General features: G+C 42.8%; 2 protein-coding genes across 2 annotated transcripts in view; one reads left to right on the top strand and one right to left on the bottom strand.

Moving 5' to 3' along the window:
• Positions 1 to 23,026, bottom strand: part of LOC120046985 (neuronal acetylcholine receptor subunit alpha-7-like) — a 124,031-nt gene that overhangs the window by 38,918 nt on the left and 62,087 nt on the right. Inside the window, exon 2 of the mRNA XM_038992533.1 lies at positions 19,367 to 19,506. Coding sequence (XP_038848461.1) covers positions 19,367 to 19,506 — 140 coding nt within the window. The remainder of the gene's footprint in view (positions 1 to 19,366; positions 19,507 to 23,026) is intronic.
• On the top strand, positions 15,475 to 16,905 carry LOC120047821 (kelch repeat and BTB domain-containing protein 13). Its single transcript, XM_038993361.1, has one exon. It carries the CDS (start codon positions 15,475 to 15,477, stop codon positions 16,903 to 16,905), a length of 1,431 nt encoding a protein of 476 aa, XP_038849289.1.

The following is a 23,026-nucleotide window of genomic DNA, read 5'->3' as shown; positions in this document are numbered from 1 at the left end:
ACAAATTCACTGTCTTCCTCATTAGTCCAATAGAAAGTTTCACAAAAAAATGGAAGTCACATCTTTGAAATTTCATAAGACCTTGAACAATATTTCCCATCTGAATGTTTTAAGATTGTTATCATATCATTATCCCTTCAAGATGAACTCCAGGATCTTAAGCACAACAAATTCTTAAAGGTAAATTCCACCCCTTTTCAACCTCATATTCATCATCTCCAGCACCAAACCAGTGTCTATGTGAAAACAACGTGTTTCTATGATCTACGGTTAAAAAGATAAGAAAGGTCCTAAAAACATGCTTCTCTGTGACATCACACCGTAGTATTAAAAGTTAAAAAAGCATGATGAGATGTCATCGGGTAGAACTTTTTTACTTTTTACAAAACGTAGAAATGCGCTGTTTCACATACGTTGACAATGGTATAATGCTGAAGATAATGAAAATGTGGTGGAGTTGCCCTTTAATATATTGCACAAATTGGATTTGTAACATATCACACAAATTGCAAAATTCGTATCTTATCACACGAAATGGATGACGTAATACACAAAAAATGGGAATCAGTTTTAGCTCGTGAGCACCACTTTCAAACTACTGGCTGAAATTATACAAAAGCTCCAGAGTGTATCTTTAAGTCTAACAACGTGTCTGGGCTGGTGTCTGATGCTTGTCTAATTGGAGTCTATGGGGAGCCAGAAGCCAATCAAAACTAACTGGCTCCCCGACACAAGCAGGAAATAGACACCCACAGATTGGAATTTAATTTGCAATATAATTAGCTAGCACAATGTAGAAAACTATTAACAAGACTTTGTGGAATGTGAAAAGTAATTCTCACTCTCTCCCGCTCTCTCTCATTTCTCTCTCTCCCACAAACAAACACAAACACCACAGCCCATCAAATGCAGCATTATCTTAAGTGCCAAAGTATAAATAGCATAAAAGAGTGTTGCCCCCCCTTACTGCCCTTTGCACTCCCTGTAATCATACTCACAAGAAATGACTTGCAGATGACGTAAAGGTAACGTAAGGGTAATGGCGGACTGAAGGGATTTATGTAGAGCACCTCAAGATAAAACATAATATTCGAAATATCTGCTAAATTAGACTAAAATATTAGCACTACTTAATCTGGTGAGTGATAACCTTCAATCTGGACAATAACACAAAACAAATCCTAAAACTAGAGACATTTATCGACAAATATTACGAAAACAGGCAACAACCAAACATGACGGAGAGTAAGACAGGGGAACCGATTACAAAACGAAAACGTGACTCTTCTACAGACACTGATGATTTAATATTCTCACCACCCGGAATGGTAAAGGTCGAAACCGATCTGTTAAAATCAATAAATGACAAACTGGGTATACTTGAATTAGTTAGTAAGGATATAAAAGAGTTGAAGGCAAGCCTAGAGATGAGTGATGAAAAAGCTGCGACATTGGAGAAGCAAACACACGCGCTAAAAGGGACAGTCAATAAGATTGAAACCGAAATGAATGGAATTAAAAAGGAGAACACCGTTCTGAAGGAAACCTTACTAGACATACAAACTAGATCTATGAGAGAGAATTTGGTACTTACAGGTATCCAAGAAAAAGAAGGAGAAGTTCCTGAATCTATAGTTAGAGAGTTCCTCCTTACAGCGCTTCAGATTCCACGCGAAGTTATCGACAAAATCCAACTTGAACGCGTTCACCGCTTCGGACAGAGAGGGCAGAGGTACGAACGCCCAATCGTTGCCAAATTTGCTTCATTTAAAGATAAAATAATGGTTAAAAGCCTGGGTAAAAGACTTGCTGGGACCAAAATTGGCATGAATGATCAGTTTCCGAAGGAAATTGCAGAACGGCGCAAAGTTCTGTATCCAATTTTCAAAGAAAATAGATTAAAAGCGAAACGAGTAGCTCTCGTCGTTGATAAACTATATATTGATAACCAGTTGTTCAGAGACACAAAGACTACTCCATGGTTATTTTAAAAATTACAAAGTTCTCATAGACGAGGGAAATAAACACAATTCAAGCCCGGTTACTGATTGTAACAATACAATAAAAAATATAGCTTTTCTATAAATCTTCACATATAACTAATTGAACACACAAGCACTAATTCAACATAGTGAAGATAAAAACTAAGTAAACAGAAGGCACAGTATGTGTGGATGGTATGGTTTGTGTTTATTTTTTATTTTATTTGTTATGTTTGGAAAGTTGAGTGAGTGAGTAATGAAATGGTTGCATATCCCAGAGCCAATGTATTGCTGTGAGCCGGGTATGAGAGGGCTTTCAATGTTGTTCAGATGATGGATATACTTTTATAATGAATTATACGTCTTATTTATTTATTGTCCTATCATGGAGAACTACATTTTTTATTTATTTTTTTATAAATTATATCTAATTATTTATTATCCTATTTTAATGGTACGGTCCATGGCACTATACCCTAGACACCCACCTGAATGACCCAGATACTAAGGAGAAGTCCCTAACTGTTTTATGTGCCCGCTGTAAGCGGTCTGTATGCAGCTAAAATGAGGTCAGAGACCAAGAGCAGCACTGCCCCCTCAAGATTCTGAGCCTGCTTGGCAGGGTTGGTCCTGCAAAGCCAAAGCCCCAATAAGGGAGAGCATAATATACAAGGAAATTCTCAAAGCTGCTAATGAGAACCTTGACGACCTTGTACCTAGCCGGTGGGGATTCCGGTGGGGTGCCCCCACCCAGGCAGTGGCAGTGCTGGCAACACTAGCTGCAGTAACCCATGGGGAGGGGGTCACACTCGGACATTCAGAGAGGGGGTATATTATCGTGGCCCTGGCGGCACAAAATCAAAGTCGGACTGCATGGAGATGCGTGGGGACATGGTCATGACGGGTGGCCGTATTGTGGGTGTTTCAGGAATAAGGTGTACATTTGACCTCCATTATCTAGGATATGACAATGGTAAATAAATCTCTCAATTTTTGCTAATTTTTTGTGCGGTCTTGCAGGCCTTCTCATGCAGCTGCAACTGCAAGTGCATTTGTAAATCATGACCCATCTTGAGTTGGGCTCTGGGATGGTGCAATTGTTGAGAAAGTGAGCTTATGGTTGTGTGGGGGTAAGGGCTGAGTGTGTGTGGGTGTATGTGTGTATCCCACAACTGTTGCGAAGGAAGAAGTAAAAGATGTTAGGGACAATAGAGGATGATCCACAGATATATATAATACAAATCGAGGTGAGGGCAATGGAAATGCATATGGTAATTGATCTTCTTCAATTCGGTAAATGGCACTGTATGCTCTTTTCAAAGAATGGATCCCAGTCGGTTCAGGGCTATGGGATACAGGGGGTCGAGGGTGGTCTACCGGGCATTGGGATGACAAGCCATCTCGAGATGAGGCCTTTTAGCGGGTGGAATAGTAGGGACCAATTGGAGGTTTACTTAGTAGAAATGCAAATATCATGGTACAACTATATAGACACTCAATCATTATGTTACTTTTTAATAGTACGTTTACAAAAATATATTCTGATTAAAAGAATGAAAGGTGTGTCTCATTATGGTAAGTGGTGAAATAAGTATAGCCAGTTACAATTGTAATGGCTTAGCAGATAATAAGAAAAGACGATCAGTATTTACCTGGCTAAAAGAGAAGGATTATAATATCTATTGTTTACAGGAAACCCATTCAACAGTTTTAGATGAAGTTTTGTGGAAAAAGAACTGGGGGGGCAAAATATATTTCTCCCATGGGCAAAGAAATTCAAAAGGGGTGATGGTTTTAATTAACAATAATTTTGATCCAAATGTGCAAATTGTCCAAACAGATCCTCAAGGTAGATGGATTATTTTAAATATGTTATTGGACAATAAACAAATATGGCTTGTTAACCTATACGGTCCGAATAATGATGATCCAAGCTTCTTTGAAAATATATATAAGAATTTATCAACTCTACAAGCAACACTAGACTCTATTATTATAGTGGGAGATTTTAATACGGTCTTAAATACCTCTATAGACCGGAAAGGAAATCACACTACAAACTATCACCCTCAGGCACTTAAGGAAATCATGAATGTCATGGATATATTGGAATTAGTGGATATATGGAGACTTAAATACCCTGATTTAGTGAGATATACATGGCGGAGGCTGAATCAAGCTAGTCGTCTTGACTACTTTCTTATACCATTCTCTCTGGCACCAAAAGTTAAAAAAGTGTTGATAGGGGACAGAATGCGGTCGGATCATCACATAATTGGCATATATATTTCTCTTACAGAATTTCCACGTGGGCGAGGATATTGGAAATTTAATCAAAGTCTACTAGATGATAAATTGTTTAGAACTAGGACAGAAGATTTTATAACTGACTTTTTCAGACATAACATAGGTACAGCAGATCCCCTTATTGTATGGGACACTTTTAAGTGTGCCTTTAGAGGCCATGCAATTCAGTACTCATCTATAAAACAAAAGCAATTTAGATCAAAAGAGTCCATATTAACAAAGGAAATTGAAGGACTAACAGTACAGTTAGATAGCAATAAAAACAGTACCATAGAGGCACAGAATAAGTTAGAGGAAAAACAAAAAGAAATGGAGGAACTTATTCAAGAAAGATCCAGTGTAATACATTATAAAAATAAAGCGAACTGGATGGAATATGGGGAAAAATGCACCAAATTCTTTTTCAATCTTCAATATAGAAATGCTACCAAAAAAAATGTATTAAAACTTGTTACAAATGATGGAGTCACGCATGATTCACCAAATGATATTTTGAAAGAGGAAGTAAAGTACTTTAAGAATATGTTTTCGTTTCAGGCTCCTCCATCTCCACTAACTGAAACTAATTGTATGGATTTTTTTCCTATTAATAATGTAAAATTAACATCTGTACAGAAAGACTCATGTGAAGGCCAAATTACAGAGGAGGAACTGCTTGATGCAATTGGGGCCTTTAAGGATGGGAAAACTCCAGGGCTGGATGGCATACCAGTGGAAGTATACAAAACTTTTTTTGATATACTCAAAGGACCATTATTAGCTTGTTTTAACCACTCCTATATAAATGGTAGATTATCAGACACGCAACAAGAAGGTCTGATATCGTTATTACTGAAACAGGACCCAAGTGGTATATATAAAGATCCAGTCCAATTAAAAAATTGGAGACCTCTTACACTTCAGTGTTGTGATGCAAAAATCCTAGCAAAATGCTTGGCGCATAGAATAAAAAAAGTTTTGTCAGATATTATTCATCCTAATCAGACAGGTTTTTTACATGGACGATACATTGGAGATAATATAAGGCAAGTACTGGAAACAATAGAACACTATGAAATATCGGGGACACCAGGTCTGGTTTTCATAGCTGATTTTGAAAAGGCTTTTGATAAAGTACGACTGGAGTTTATATATAAATGCCTAGAATATTTCAATTTTGGGGAATCTCTTATAAAATGGGTTAAAATTATGTATAGTAACCCTAGGTGTAAAATAGTAAATAATGGCTACATCTCAGAAAGTTTTAAACTATCTAGAGGAGTAAAACAAGGTTGTCCACTATCGGCATATCTATTTATTATTGCCATCGAAATGTTAGCTGTTAAAATTAGATCAAACATTAATATTAATGGATTAGAAATCCGTGGCTTAAAAACTAAGGTGTCATTGTACGCTGATGATTCATGTTTTCTTTTAAAACCACAACTAGAGTCTCTCCACGGCCTCATAGAGGATCTAGATACCTTTGCTATCCTCTCTGGATTAAAACCAAATTATGATAAATGTACCATATTACGTATTGGATCACTAAAAAATACACATTTTATATTGCCATGTAGTTTACCAATTAAATGGTCTGACGGAGATGTGGACATACTCGGTATAAAAATCCCAAAAGAAAGAAATGATCTCACTCCAATAAATTTTTATAGAAAGTTAGCAAAAATAGATAAGATCTTGCTACCATGGAAAGGAAAATACTTGTCTATTTGTGGAAAAATCACCCTGATTAACTCTTTAGTCATATCACAGTTTACCTATTTGCTTATGGTTTTGCCTACACCTAGTGACCTGCTTTTTAAATTATATGAACAAAAAATATTCCATTTTATTTGGAACGGCAAGCCAGATAAAATTAAAAGGGCCTATTTATATAACGAATATGAATTCGGAGGGCAGAAATTATTAAATATTAAAGCATTAGACCTCTCACTAAAGGCATCAGTCATACAAAAGTTATACTTAAATCCAAACTGGTTCTCTAGTAAATTGGTACGAATGTCTCATCCTATGTTCAAGAAGGGCCTTTTTCCCTTTATTCAGATTACACCTGCTCACTTTCGGTTGTTTGAAAAGGAAATAATCTCCAAAATATCCTTATTTTTTAAACAAGCCTTAGAAAGTTGGTTGCAATTTCAGTTTAATCCACCTGAAAGGACGGAACAAATAGTACAACAAATATTGTGGTTAAATTCAAATATAGTAATTGATAAAAAAACTGTATTTATCGAAGAAATTTTTAAAAAAGGTATAATTTTTGTGAATGATATCATAAATAGGACTGGTGGAGTTATGTCACACATGCAGCTCACACAGACATATGGAAATGTCTGCTCTACCCAAAATTACAACCAATTAATTGCAGCATTACCACAAAAATGGAAGAGGCAAGTAGAAGGGGAAAAAAGTAAGGAACTTGTATGTCGGCCCTGTATTAAAGAACATAAATGGTTAAAGAAAAGTGTGATAAATAAAAACATATACCAATTTCATTTAAGGACCAAAAAACTGACAGCTGTGCCATATAAATTGCAAAATAGTTGGGAAGAGATGTTCGATGTACCCATTCCATGGCACATGGTTTATGAATTGATACGCAAAACAACGCCGGATTCAAAACTTCGAATTTTTCAATTTAAATTATTGTACAAAATTCTTGCAACTAATAGAATGTTATATATATGGGGTATACAATCTTCCCAGCTCTGTAGATTCTGCTGTGAGGAGGCAGAGTCATTAGACCATTTATTTTGGTATTGTCCATATGTAGCTCGTTTTTGGTCACAGGTCCAGGAATGGCTGAAGAATTGCAACATTTGCCTAGAACTAACGCTACAGATAGCAATACTGGGGGATTTGAAAAGCCATAGTCAATCAATCAATAATATAATAATTATTTTAGCAAAAATGTTTATTTTTAATTTACAATCTGTAGAAGCTATGAGAATAGGAAGGTTCAAATCTTTTGTGAAGCATCACAGCACAGTTGAAAAATATATGGCAAATAAAAATCCGAAATGGATGATGTTGGAAGATAGATGGGAAGGGTTGAGTGGAACTGAAGGGTGGGACTAATAACAAGATAAACAATGTAGGGCATACGGGATCTGTGAAATGTGTATAGGTGCGGAGCTTTTGTGAAATAGCACAGTTACAAGTGGAAATAAAATTGGATGGACAACAGAAATAGAGGAAGGACTAAGAACAAACAAGAGAGAACTATTATAAAGTAGTCTGTGTCTGTAAAATAGGTATAAGATGTATAAATTGAAGGTAAAAGCAGAAGTGTTTATTAGTTTACTCCAATTGGGGGAGCGGTGGTAGGGTTGCGGGGAATAATAATAAAGGTATATTCTTTAAAAAAGTATGTATGTCTATATAGGTATGTGTATGTATATATGTATATATGTATGCATGCGTGTATGGATATATATATTTACCCAAAAAAATATGGGGGATTGGAAATGATGCAGACAATTACATTGGAAGCAACATTCTTTCCGCAATATTAAGCTGATCCACCCCAAAAAAAAAAAAAAAAAAAAAAAAAAGAAATGACTTGCAGCAACAACATCAATGTGTGATGTATTCAGTGTGTGTGAGTGTGTGTGAGTGAGTATGTCAGGGGGGAATGGGGACCTGACCTAAAATGTTGTCTTCGCAAAGGTAGTAAATAAACGATTAACTCCACCGTTAGCAAATCACCAACTTACAGTATCCTGGCTAATATCCACTGTGCTATGCTAACAGAAGCAGGCTCTGAGAACATTTGGACTATGTTAAGCTTATACTCTATCTGCTAGGTTAATACAAGCTGTGTCGCTAACAATTGAAGCCGAGCTTGTTGGTTTGCAGTGGCATGGCCTAATCAATGACCATCGTGTCAGAAAGGCTAAATTGACTTTGCTAATCAGCTACTGTAATACCAGTTTATGACTGTTGATCTAGAGACATTACTGCCAGTGATTAAACCATTACACCTAATCAAAAAACCATGACACACTCACTCACACACACTCACTTATGAAGACAAAATATCAACCCTCCACCAACTCAAGGTCACCGACTATACAGCTCTGCATCGCTCAGCTGTGAGGGTCACTGGACATCCCAGGTGGCTGGTTGCAACATCACTCCCTTTCTATTATGAGCCGTCCTCCCCCTTAGCAGCCTCCTGTGCTGGATATGGCATCCCTTACCATGGGAACCCCCCCACCCCCACCCCCAACCACACAAACACACACGCAAACACACGCAAATTCACTGTCTTCCTCATTAGTCCAATAGAAAGTTTCACAAAAAAATGGAAGTCACATCTTTGAAATTAATCAAGCAGTCCTGCTCAAGCAGTCCTGTTATTGTCTCAAAGCTGTATACAGTGAACCATGTGTAGAGCTGTGCTGTAGCTATGGCGACAGGTAGACTAGTTTGAAAGGTAAAATATGACGTGTTGACACCAGGGAGATTTCATGCTTAAAGTAGCTATTCCTTTGAAATATCCCCAAAATCATGTGGCGCATTCTCATCTACTCGTTGTTTTTATGCATCAAATCAAATCATCATCCAGAAGGTCAAAGTTGGGCCACTTTCAGTGTTCAACATGACTGAAAAACGAACTAAAGACGTCTCTGCATGATGCACCACCCCCACACACACACACACACACACACACACACACACACACACACACACACACACACACACACACACACACACACACACACACACACACACACACACACATCAATACACACATTAACAACACACACAAACACACACACCCATGCCCAGTGGAGCGTTGGCAGCTGTGCTCGTCCCGTTAACCGATCACGTTAAATCATGCATTGAGCCTTTCCCAGACAGGACCCATGGGTCCCCCTCACCATCTGAGTCTCACTGCCCTGCCCTGAGTCACAACACTGGACCAGACCCCAACTAGACTAGACCCCAGGACTGGACCAGACCTCAACGAGACCTGACCAACTGACTGGACCAGACCCCAACTAGACCTGACCAACAGACTGGACCAGACCTCAACTAGACTAGACCCCAGGACTGGACCAGACCTCAACGAGACCTGACCAACAGACTGGACCAGACCTCAACTAGACCTGACCCCAGGACTGGACCAGACCTCAACGAGACCTGACCAACTGACTGGACCAGACCTCAACTAGACCTGACCAACAGACTGGACCAGACCTCAACTACACTAGACCCCAGGACTGGACCAGACCTCAACGAGACCTGACCAACTGACTGGACCAGACCTCAACTAGACCTGACCAACAGACTGGACCAGACCTCAACTAGACCTGACCAACAGACTGGACCAGACCTCAACTAGACCTGACCAACAGACTGGACCAGACCTCAACTAGACTAGACCCCAGGACTGGACCTGACCTCAATGAGACCTGACCAACAGACTGGACCAGACCCCAACTAGACCTGACCAACAGACTGGACCAGACCTCAACTAGACCTATCCAACAGACTGGACCAGACCTCAACTAGACCTGACCAACAGACTGGACCAGACCTCAACTAGACTAGACCCCAGGACTGGACCAGACCTCAACGAGACCTGACCAACTGACTGGACCAGACCTCAACTAGACTAGACCCCAGGACTGGACCAGACCTCAACGAGACCTGACCAACAGACTGGACCAGACCTCAACGAGACCTGACCAACAGACTGGACCAGACCTCAACTAGACTAGACCCCAGGACTGGACCTGACCTCAACGAGACCTGACAAACAGACTGGACCAGACCTCAACTAGACTAGACCCCAGGACTGGACCTGACCTCAACTAGACCTGACCAACAGACTGGACCAGACCTCAACTAGACTAGACCCCAGGACTGGACCTGACCTCAACGAGACCTGACCAACAGACTGGACCAGACCTCAACTAGACTAGACCCCAGGACTGGACCTGACCTCAACGAGACCTGACCAACAGACTGGACCAGACCTCAACTAGACTAGACCCCAGGACTGGACCTGACCTCAACTAGACCTGACCAACAGACTGGACCAGACCTCAACTAGACTAGACCCCAGGACTGGACCTGACCTCAACGAGACCTGACCAACAGACTGGACCAGACCTCAACTAGACTAGACCCCAGGACTGGACCAGACCTCAACTAGACCTGACCAACTGACTGGACCAGACCTCAACTAGACCTGACCAACAGACTGGACCAGACCTCAACTAGACCTGACCAACAGACTGGACCAGACCTCAACTAGACTAGACCTCAGGACTGGACCAGACCTCAACGAGACCTGACCAACTGACTGGACCAGACCTCAACTAGACTAGACCCCAGGACTGGACCAGACCTCAACTAGACTTGGCCAACAGACTGGACCAGATCTCAACTAGACAAGACCCCAGGACTGGACCAGACCTCAACTAGACTTGGCCAACAGACTGGACCAGACCTCAACTAGACCTGACCAACAGACTGGACCAAGACAAAGGACCACACCAGCATACACACCACAGTTCCGGCCTGAGCCTGAACTAGATCACACCAAAGGAACCATAGCACATAGCACATAGCATCTCAGTGCAAGAGGCATCACTACAGTCCCTGGTTCAAATCCAGGCTGTATCACATCTGGCTGTGATTGGGAGTCCCATAGAGCGGCGCAAATTGGCCCAGTGCCGGTTTGGCCGGGTTAGGCTGTCATTGTAAATAAGAATTTGTTCTTAACTGACTTGCCTAGTTAATTAAATGAAGGTTACATTATTTTACATTTTTAAAGCTACAACCAGACCACAGAGCCAAAGCCAATACACACAACAACAAACATTTCAGAGCAAATGTAAAATCTCCCCTAGCCCTAAGGGGAATTGTGCATGCCCTCCTGGGCTACGCACGGCTCTATGCCCTCTCTGTTTCCTCTTCCTCTTTCCTCAGAGTCTGTTTGACGAATGGGATCAGAGATCTGGCTTTTGTAACAGCTATATTTAAAACACAAACAGTTTTGTTCTCTCTGTGTGTTTTACAGACTCTGGTTTCTACAGCTCTGAACAACTGACTGGCAGCCAAGGTGAAAAACACCACTGCCCCAGGGCCCGGGACAGAGAACAGAATATGGAGAAGGGAGAACACAAGCACACTCCTAATCTGCTAACACACCCTACACACTTTTAAGACTATTTTGTACAGTAACATGTTGAACACTTTTAATACTCCTTACACACTCCTAACACTCTTAACCATTGTCTTGACGCTGTTAACATGTGCACACAGATTCATTTAGATTTCAAAGATTATTAAATGAGCTGATGTGGCTGGAGAAGGTTGACTGAGAGTGGTGATGGGGCTGGAGCTGGTTGACTGAGAGTGGTGATGGGGCTGGAGCTGGTTGACTGAGAGTGGTGATGGGGCTGGAGCTGGTTGACTGAGAGTGGTGATGGGGATGGAGCAGGTTGACTGAGAGAGGTGATGGGGATGGAGCTGGTTGACTGAGAGTGGTGATGGGGATGGAGCAGGTTGACTGAGGGAGCTGATGGGATGGAGCAGGTTGACTGAGAGAGGTGATGGGGATGGAGCAGGTTGACTGAGAGAGGTGATGGGGATGGAGCAGGTTGACTGAGAGAGCTGATGGGGATGAAGCAGGTTGACTGAGATAGCTGATGGGATGGAGTAGGTTGACTGAGAGTGGTGATGGCGGTGGAGCTGGTTTGGAGCTGGTTGACTGAGACAGAAGGAGATAAAGAGAGAGCGAGAGGAGTGGCTGTGTCCTGTTTAAATTAGAGAAACCCTCTCTGCATCATTAAACAGCATGGTAGAACAGAGGATTTGGCTACTGACCTTCTCCTAGAGATGTACTGTAACAAATATGCCTGGTGATTAAATGGACATTATAAAAATATGATTATATACCCTTCACAGGTCAATGTAGTCTCTCTCTCTCTCTCTCTCTCTCTCTCTCTCTCTGTGTGTGTGTGTGTGTGTGTGTGTGTGTGTGTGTGTGTGTGTGTGTGTGTGTGTGTGTGTGTGTGTGTGTGTGTGTGTGTGTGTGTGTGTGTGTGTGTGTGTGTGTGTGTGTGTGTGTGTGTGTGTGTGTGTGTGTGTGTGTGTAAACGTCTGTCTGTCTATCCGCCTGTCTGGATATGAATGATAGGGATATTGAGGACCTAATGACCAGAACATATGGATTAGACAGCCTACTATAGGGTGGTGATGTGTCCATGTGTCAGAGTCTCAGCATGGGTCTGTTCTCACTGTGAGAGGATGTAATGGTGGTGCAATATTCCATCAGTGTTTCTCTGCACAGTACACACGCACGCACACACACACACGCGCGCGCGCGCGCACGCACACACACACACACACACACACACATATACACACACACACAGCAAAGGGGAAAGTGTGACAGAGTTTCGAGATCTTTGCTAAAGGAAAAAAATATGCTGCATTAGCATCCCTCTGGTGAGACTCTCTTTCTCGCACACACCAGGGTTTTTGTTAGCCGGTAATAGCTGGCTTTTGGCCAATACCAAAAATTAAAAGCCGATAAATAAAATTGTCACCGGCCAATTGTCTAAATTAAAAAATGTAAAAATCCTATTCACTGATGGAAATACCAGTTGATGGAAATACATTTCACCAATCATGCTTATCGGTCCATAGTTTAAATTGCATAATTTAGTGGAATTAAATTGGTGCGTGTATATTCGTTATTGATTGTACTTGCGCATGCGCACAGCATACAGATGCAGAGCCTTTGAGCGGAAAATCCGTGCATTTATAAGCCTAATCATTGCCCTACAATTCTAAATGCAATTGTGAGTTAAATAAAGTTTTTGGGCCACGATTAAAAATAGATACTATTTTTATTTCTCAACTGGTAATTGAAGCGCCCTTCCCATTTGCCATTTAAATGCATAGGCAATGAAGGCAGGCTTCATCAACGCATCACAAACCAATTTGAAATGAGCTGGAGGCAGTATGCATTTTGAAAATATATACTTAAGTGTTTGAAACCCTGAACACTTTACTACATATTATGAGGCATGTTTTACCTTGCTTCAAAGTAGCCTAGGCAAAATCCCACCATATCCGTGGAGGCAATAACTTTATAAAGACTTCCATATGCCATTGAAACCAGTAACCTATTTCTCTATTGGTTTTCAACTTTCTTTCATTGTCCGGTAGCCAAAAGCACTTTTGCCTGTCCCCTACTGCCTTGAGCGCATTTTTGTGCTAATAATGTTAATAAATAATAGTTTTTTATTTATTACAATGTTATTTATTTTAAGCTAAACATTGTGATTTGTTGCATCAAACTCATTACTTTTTTAAATGTTTCTTTATGTAGCCTAGGACAGAGGAGAGACGCATTACCGAGGAAGAGCTACACACTTCAGCACTCGGCGGTCCCGTTCTGTGAGCTTGTGTGGCCTACCACTTCACGGCTGAGCTGTTGTTGCTCCAAGATGCTCCACAATAACAGCAGTTACAGTTGACTGGGGCAGCTCTAGCAAGACAGAAATTTGACGAACTGACTTGGAAAAGTGGTACCCTATGACAGTGCCACGTTGAAAGTTACTGAGCTCTTCAGTAAGGCCGTTTTACTGCCAATGTTTGTCTACGGAGATTGCATGGCTCTGTGCAAAATTTGATACACCTGTCAGCAACGGGTGTGGCTGAAATAGCTGACGCCACTAATTTGAAGGGGTGTCCACATACCTTTCTATATACAGTACAGTGTACTTCCATTCATTGTTCAACTGGTACTGGGTGACCTTCAGATGAGTCTTGTGAGTCCTGTTGGCAAAACCACCAACATGTACGTGTTCGTGAGAGTCTCACCTTTCCACAGAGGGGTCATATTAGTATGAGTCCCAAGACGCTTGTGAGAAGATACAATCTCGGGATGTCTCATGGTCTGACAAACACCGCTCTATCTCTGTCACCTTTCACCGCAGATGCGGAAGTGCAACATCCCCGGATGTGGTGGATTGAGACGCATCCGACGCAAAAAAACAGATGTATCGATTTTTATAAGATTTTTGTATTATGCTAATTGAATTTCCTTAATTCTCAACTCAATTGAGCGAACAACAGTAGGCCTATAGTTTATTGGCACCAGCGGAGTGCATCGGCCATATTCCCAATGAGTGTGCACTGAGCATATTCACTCTTTATCATTGTTGGCTCAGTGCCACTTCAAAGTTTGTTTTGGGACAATAATTTCCTCCTCCACTGGACGTCGTTTTCTGTTTGTGTCTCCCCTTCTCGCAGGCCTATTATATGGACAGCGTCATTTTCATATGTCTGTTTGTCAGTGTCAGCAGAGTAGGCTACCCTGTAATTTCTCAAAATAAAAAAGATTCTGCTAATATCTCCAGTCATATAAAGTGTAGTAGCATTGCATGAAATGTGTTTATAAAAGGCCACATTTTTCCCCTTGCAAAGAAGGAAGCAAAGTATCTGATATAGCCTATATATAGCCTAGGCCTCTACGGCTATACTCGTTCAGCCATGCACTGAACAGTCTTTTTAGCAAACAGTGATTGAGTTACAGTATATTAACAGCCTAAATTATGACTATCCAATCTACTCATCACATTATGAATAGTAGGCTATCTTACAGTAGTCTGCAAATGGCCGGAAATGCGATGATGCATGGAATGCTTTATTATAAAGGTCCGTTTTTATGGTGAAAATTAGCTTCCCCAAACTTCAATTAGAGTTGTTAGCATAATAATAGTCATTTTATATAATGCAACACTTTATTTGACCATATTGTTATTGTCTTCATCATTTATAGTAATAGCAGTTTGTAATGTTGGTGGTAGATAAGCAGTAGCAGTAAAAATGTCATTTCTGTTTGTACCTACTTCATTATTCATGACGTAGTCAATGGAGGGCTTCCTATGACTTTCAACTGCAGCCTGTTGTAATGTCGCTTAGATGTCAACAGTTTCCCTTCCTATCAGACGCTAGTGAGCGGTGCTGTTGCTATCTTTAGCACCATTCTATTTTCAGAGCAGGCAGAGAGGCGGCAATACAACTCTGCACACTCATAGCACACCTTGAAATATCATCAAGCCTGGGGAAAACCTTGTCAGTCCTAGCCTGTGTCACTTTGCAATAGTGTATTGTCACCAGGAACAAGTTTGAGGTAGAGGAACCTCAGAATGAGATGGAGGCCTCCAGAAGCCAGGGACTCGAAAGAGCTGCCGAAGCCCAAAGTGAGAGCCCCAAGCTGGGGGAGGGAGTGCAGCAGGCAGGCTCTCTGAGGGTAAGGGTGGAGGGGAGCGTTTTAACTGTGGACCGGGCTTTGCTGGAGCAGTGCAGTGAGTACTTCCGCGCGCTCTTCCGGTCTGGCATGAGGGAGAGCCAGGAGGATGAGCTGCATCTAAAAGGAGGAGTGCATGCACGGGGTTTCCTGATCGCTTTGGCAGTGTGCAGGGGCGAGAAACTTTCTCTACAGGACCCGGATGAACTAATAGAGGCCGTGGAATGTGCTGCCTTTCTCCAGGTGGCGTCACTGTCCCAGCACCTCTGCGATATCATTGACTCTGACAACTGCCTCCTGCTCTACCATGCGGCGACCATCTTTGGTCTACCCAACCTGTTCCACTGTGCTGCCCTGTTCCTCTGCGACACCTATAGTGACCTGAAGGGGGAGGCAACAAGCACGCTACCAGAGGAGTTGGTACGGTATGCAGAGTCTTTGTCGCCAGCATCTTTCGTCGCTTTGGGAACCCACTCACCCTCTATGGAGCTGCTGAAGGACTCCTTTAGGAACGTGTGTTACCTGGACGAGGTGGAGGGAGAGTGGAGGCACCTAACAGACCTCCCCACTCACGCCAGCACCTCCATGGCGGGCGTCGCCGTCCTGGACAACCGGCTGTATGTGGTGGGGGGTATTTACGGCTATGGCAAAGGCACGGTGGACGGCGGCTTCTGCTACGACCCAGAGACGAGTACGTGGAGCGTGCTTCCTGGACCCCAACAGCCCCGTGCCGACTTCACCCTTCTGGGGCACGAGGGGAAGTTGTACGCCATCGGTGGTGAGCACCAGAAAATAACCATGTCCTCCGCCGAGGCTTATGATGTAGCCACAGGAGAATGGGCGTTCGTGCAGTCCGCACCACGGCCTGTGGCAGCTGTGGCATGCGCCATCGCCCGAAGGCGGATGTTTGTGTGTTTCTGGAGGCCGCCAGACACCACGGATATCTACGAGTACATCCCGGCGAAGGACGAGTGGATGTTAGCCACCACGATGATTAGGCCGCAGAGCTACGGACACTGTATGGTGGCCCACAGGGACAATTTGTATGTGATGCGCAATGGGCCCTCGGACGACTTCCTACGCTGCCTCATGGACCGTTACAACATCACCACGGGACAGTGGACCGCCATACCAGGAAGTTACATCAACACTAAGGGAGCGCTGTTTACCGCCATGGTCAGGGGTGACTCTGTGTTCACGGTCAAACACATGCTAACTCTGGAGTATACCATTGCTGGGGACACATGGAAACCCCGTAGGGAGACGAAGAAAGGCTTTCCCAAGAGTGGCTCACTATGGACATGCTTACTGAGGCTTCCCAAGGCTGGCCTGTAATGGTGTACACCTGAAACACCACCTCTTTAAGGAATACCTAGGATAGGATAAAGTAATCCTTCTAACCCCCCCCCCCCCCCCCCCCCCTTAAAAGAGTTAGATGCACTATTGTAAAGTGGTTGTTCCACTGGATATCATAAGGTGAATGCACCAACTTGTAAGTCGCTCTGGATAAGAGCGTCTGCTAAATGACTTAAATGTAAATGTAAATGTACACTGATAGAGCTGTACTACGGTGCTTGGGGGGGGTGGGTGTTACTGTATTAAAGTACAGGTTAACTTCAGCCACCTCTCCCCTGTCTCTGTTCAGTCACAACACACAACATTGTTGCATGGTGTCAGAAGTGAACAGTAGCACGGCCCAGTTAAACCCCAGGAGGCAGATGGAGGAAAAATGACAGAGAAAAGAGAATAAAGTAATTTGTGGAAAACCTCTTAGAACCCTGAAATACCCTTAAAAAATGTATGAGAGAAAACAAGCATAGAATATTGTACTAGAAAACAAGCATAGAATATTGTGCTCAAAAGTATGCATAATAAAGAGAAAATGAATAGATTTCATTCAGTCTAGTCAAATTACAAATCAGAACCACAGGTGCTGCATCTGTATGAATATACAGTATGGTCTAGGTCCAGGACAAGTCTTTTCACATGGCTAGCAACTACAGCAATAAGGTGAAGACATGCACATACACACTCACACACATAGACTAATACTCACACACACACACACACACACACACACACACACACACACACACTCTCCATAGAGGCCATCCAGCCACCAAAACAGCTCCAAAACCACAGCAGCAGCAGCTGTTGCTACTCAGAAACCGTGCTCTGTGTGTGTGTGTGTGTGTGTCTGTCTGTCTGGGACAGACACACACACACACACAGATTTTGTGCACAAATATGTTTACATCCCTGTTAGTGAGCATTTTATTCTTTGTCAAGTTAATCCATCCACCTGACAGGTGTGACATATCAAGAAGCTGATTAAACAGCATGATCATTATTACACAGGTGCACCCTGTGCTGGGGACCGTAAAATGCCACTCTAAAATCTCCACCGATGTCTCAAGTTTTAAGGGAGCGTGCAATTGGAATGCTGACTGCAGGAATATCCACCAGAGCTGTTGCCAGATAATTGAATGTTCATTTCTCTACCATAAGCCAACATCATTTTAAAGAATTTGGCAGTATGTCCAACTGGCATCACAACCGCAGACCACGTGTAACCACACTAGCCCACGATCTCCACATCCGGCTTCTTCACCTGCGGGATCGCTGGCTCCCAAGTGGGTGGGCCTATGCCCTCCCAGGCCCACTCATGGCTGCCCCCTGCCCATTCATGGGAAACCCATAGATTAGGGCCTAATGAATTTATTTAAATTGACTGATTTCCTTATATTAACTGTAACTCAAATCTTTGAAATTGTTGCATGTTGCATCTTATATTTTTGTTCAGTATAGTTTAGCCTACTCAAACACGCGGGTCAAACAAAGAGGGATGCTATGTTAGATAACTGGCTATGACTAACCAACACTGGACCTCTTCCAAGTAAATGTAAGCTTTTGGTTTTATAAATGTATTGCCACCGGGGCCCACTGGTGTAACTGCTAAACTGATTGCTGCTGACTACAGTCTACTGCATGATTGTAGCGGGTTTAATAACACGTTAGTTCTAGTAGCTATGTTGACTATGACATGACAAGTCTGTGGGCTGTGTGTAACGGTTAGCAGTCATGATAAGGTTTGGCTTGGAAAGGTTTTCTCGCCTGATGTGTTTGTGCACCGAAGTCCATAAGCGAAGGGAAAAGGTGAGAGGAGAGAACGTAGATAGATGTGAGAAGGAAATATATATACAACGAGCTGTTTGTACAGTATGTGTCTGGTATGAAAGTGAACTGTGTTTGCGTGTGATCAGGGATGTATTTATTGCGCTGATTCTGTTGAAAAACATTTCTTAAATGGAAGAAAACGGAACGAAACGGTGATAAACATACCTGAATTTGTCCAATAGAAACTCTCTGTTGGACTAATGATTACACCCTTGATCGGCTAGATGCAGGAAAGAATGTGCAAGGCGGTATTGAATGTGTCACTGTCTGTCACCTTGATTACTCAAAATTCTCCCGACCTGTGCACCTACGTTATACATTTTAATTCGTAAGTCTAGGTTGGAGCAACCTCATGATGGGTATAGGGATAATTCTAGTATCATGTAGTAGCCTAAACGTATCGATGTTACATTAAGCTGGGTGAATGGAATATGTATGGAAGTCATCCAATATGCTGTAATAGAAATAAGGCCATGCTCATTAAAAAAATGATCATCCTACATCCTACCTCATCTTAAACGGCAACGACCGCCATTGCTCCACACACATAAACAAGTAGCTAACACAGTGATGCCCCCCCGCCCCCCTCACGCACACACACACACACTCCCTCTCTCACCACGTCTATGATCTGCAGCAGAGTCATTCCCAGCTCCACCAGAAGAGGAGAGGAGTCGTTGATCACTGGTCTCTCCAGACGATTGTAGTTGGCCATCAGCTCCTTGTACAGTCTGCGCTGGTGCTCCCCCTGTAGGGACCCTGGGGTACAGCAAGTCAGCGTTCATGTTAGTAAAGGGAGAGAAAATGTCTCTTCTGTAGCTATTATTCTCTCAGTCAGTTAGCTGGGTGGGAGGGGGTCAGTGGTGATTAAGATAATGTGTTTGCTGGCCCAGCTCTCATCCCCTTATCTCTTCTCCTCTCTTCTCTCATCCTTTCCTCCCTCTCTCCCACTGATCCTATTAAGATCCAGCACTAAAGCTGAGGCCAGAGGAGAGAAGATACACCACTGATCAGTTAAGGACGAGGGACATTAAACACACAGACATCACAGTTGTGTTAGTCTAGAGCCAACTGGCACCAGAACAGACTGTTCCTTAATTGATCCTAAAAGTGGGTTTGTTCAGAGCTACGGCTGAACAGATGCATGACCTAAATGTGTTCTCTTCATACGTGAGGAAGAAAGCAATACATAAATGTTCACACAGTGGTTATAAGAAAATACTCAGTCCAGTCCTAAAAAAGGGTTCCAAAAGGGTTATTCGGCTGTCCCCATAGGAGAACCCGTTTTGGCTCCAGGTAGAACCATTTTTGGTTCCAGGTAGAACCCTTTTGGGTTAAATGTGGAACCCTTTTGGGTTAAATGTAGAACCATTTTGGGTTAAATGTAGAACCCTCTTTGGAAAGGGTTTTACATGAAATTCAAAAGGGTTCTACCTGCAACAAAAAAGGGGTCTTCAAAGGGTTCTCTTTTGGGGACAACCAAAGAACCCTTTTAGGTTCTAGATAGCACTTCTTTCTAAGTCTATAGCCACTGTTATGGGTTGGTTCATAGAGGACTGTATAGAATACATATAGAGACAAGCAGATGTAGTCTACAGTACATGTTGGTTTGGTATTCAAACATCTCGCCCCATTGCACAGCCAACCCCAGACGGGGCAAACTGTGGAAGACAAGCACTGCTGTTCACATCATTCACAGACAGACAGACAGACAGACAGACAGACAGACAGACAGACAGACAGACAGACAGACAGACAGACAGACAGACAGACAGACAGACAGACAGACAGACAGACAGACAGACAGACAGACAGACAGACAGACAGACAGACAGACAGACAGACAGACAGACAGACACCACTGACAGACACCACTGACAGACACCACTGACAGACACCACTGACAGACACCACTGACAGTCTCATATGCATATAAAAGAGAAACAGAGAAAGCAGGGAGGGTTAGCAAGGGAATGCAGGGAGACAGGTACAGTGCATGGAAAAGTGCAAGAATAGAGAGAGAAAGAAGATAGAGACGTATCTCTGTAACAGTGTGTTGCTGATGAGGTCCATTAGGGCCATAATGAGGTGAGTTATAGCTGGTCATGACTCTACTGGAGGTCAGAGAAAGAGAGAGAGGAGAAGGAGAGAGAGAGAGAGAGAGAGGAGAAGGAGAGAGAGAGAGGAGAAGGAGAGAGAGCGAGAGGATAAACCTGAATGCTGCAGAACTTAGCCACTTATTCATCGAGACATTAATCTATACAACACACGTGTACTATATTAAAACATATATAGTACTGTCACGGATCCCTCCGGAACTTTCAATACGCACACCTGTCCCCTATTCCCACTGATTGTATCTGTATATATGTGCACTTTGGTTTCCATTGGTAGGTTGATTATTGTTACAATGTCCGTTGGTGCGTGTGAGTACCTGTGCTGTGTGTTTTGGGCTTTCATGCCCTTGTGGATTGAGCAGATGATTACGGGTTTCGTCCCGTGTGTTAATCATTGTGTGCATGTGTTATTTATTCGAGGTACTCCTCGCTCTTTTGTTTGGATTTCAATCCTGTGTTTTTGTATAGTGTTTGTTTGGTCTTTGTCCCCGTGTCCTTACACGGCACGCCGTAATTTGGGTGAAATAAAACCCATATTATGCATTCCTGCGTCTGTCTCCCGAATCTCTTCATACCAATGTGACAAGTACATACATACAGTGCATTCGGAAAGTATTCAGACCCCTTCCCTTTTTACACATTTTGTAACATTGCAGCCTTATTCTAAAATGGATTTATAAAAAATCATTAACCTTCAAAGCTAAAACAGTTTAAGACATTTCTGCAAATGTATGAAAAATAATAACAAACAGAACTGCCTTATTTACATAAGTATTTAGACTCTTTGCTATGAGACTGGACATTGAGCTCAGGTGCATCCTGTTTCCACTGATCATCCTTGCGATGTTTCTACAACTTGATTGGAGTCCACCTGTGGTAAATTAAATTGATTGGACATGATTTGGAAAGGCACACACCTGTCTATATAAGGTCCCACAGTTGACAGTGCATGTCAGAGCAAAGACCAAGCCATGAGGTCGTAGGAATTGTCCGTAGAGCTCAGAGACAGGATTGAGTCGAGGCACAGATCTGGGGAAGAGTAGCAAAATATTTCTGCAGCATTGAAGGTCCCCATGAACACAGTGGCCTCCATCATTTTTAAATGGAAGAAGTTTGGAACCACCAAGACTCTTCCTAGATCTGGTTGCCCGGCCAAACTGAGCAATCGGGGGCCAAGAACCCAATGGTCACTCTGACAGAGCTCTGGAGTTCCTCAGTGGAGATGGGAGAACCTTCCAGAAGGACAACCATCTCTGCAGCACTCTGCCAATCAGGCCTTTATGGTAGAGTGGCCATACGGAAGCCACTCCTCAGTAAAAGGCACATGATAGCCTGCTTGGAGTTTGCCAAAAGGCACCTAAGGACTCATACCATAAGAAACAAGATTCTCTGGTCTGATGAAACCAAGATTGAACACTTTGGCCTGAATGCCAAGCGTCACATCTGGGGGAAACTGGCACCATCCATACGGTGAAGCATCGTGGTGGTAGCATCATGCTGTGGGGATGTTTTTCAGCAGCAGGGACTGGGAGACTAGTCAGGATCGAGGGAAAGATGAATGGAGCAATGTACAGAGAAATCCTTGATGAAAACCTGCTCCAGAGCACTCAAGACTTCAGACTGGGGCGAAGCTTCACCTTCCAACTGGACAACGACCCTAAGCACACAACCAAGACAACACAGGAGTGGCTTCTGGACAAGTCTCTGAATGTCCTTGAATAGCCCAGCCAGAGCCCGGACTTGAACCCAATTTAACATCTCTGGAGAGACCTGGAAATAGCTCTGCTATAGCTGGGCTATCCATATTCACATCAATGCATACAACGTGTGTACTTATATACAGTAACTATTAGCAATACAGCACCTAATGTATAACACATAGGCCTATGGGTTCTGAAAAGGTGTTGAGATGTCATCTACATACTGTACATCCACATTTGTCCACAATGCACATCAATGTATCTGCATGTCTCCTGCACACTCTGCAGCCATGCAGAAACTAGAGCCTTCACTTTCCCTCTTTCATTTTTTATTCCTCTCTGATATGCAAAGCGGGGAATATATACACTAGAGGTGTATCGGCATGGCCGATTAAAATTAGGGCCGATTTCAAGTTTTCATAACAATTGGTAATCAGCATTTTTGGATGCCGATTATGGACA

Source organism: Salvelinus namaycush, chromosome 5, assembly GCF_016432855.1.
Source record: "Salvelinus namaycush isolate Seneca chromosome 5, SaNama_1.0, whole genome shotgun sequence".
Lineage (NCBI taxonomy): Eukaryota > Metazoa > Chordata > Actinopteri > Salmoniformes > Salmonidae > Salvelinus > Salvelinus namaycush.
The sequence above is the reverse complement of the archived record's forward strand: the minus strand, read 5'-3'. Positions and strand labels throughout refer to the sequence as shown.

Bases quoted from the DNA above. Each gene is read 5' to 3' on its own strand.
- LOC120047821 (XM_038993361.1), top strand. From the start codon at position 15,475: ATGGAGGCCTCCAGAAGCCAGGGACTCGAAAGAGCTGCCGAAGCCCAA.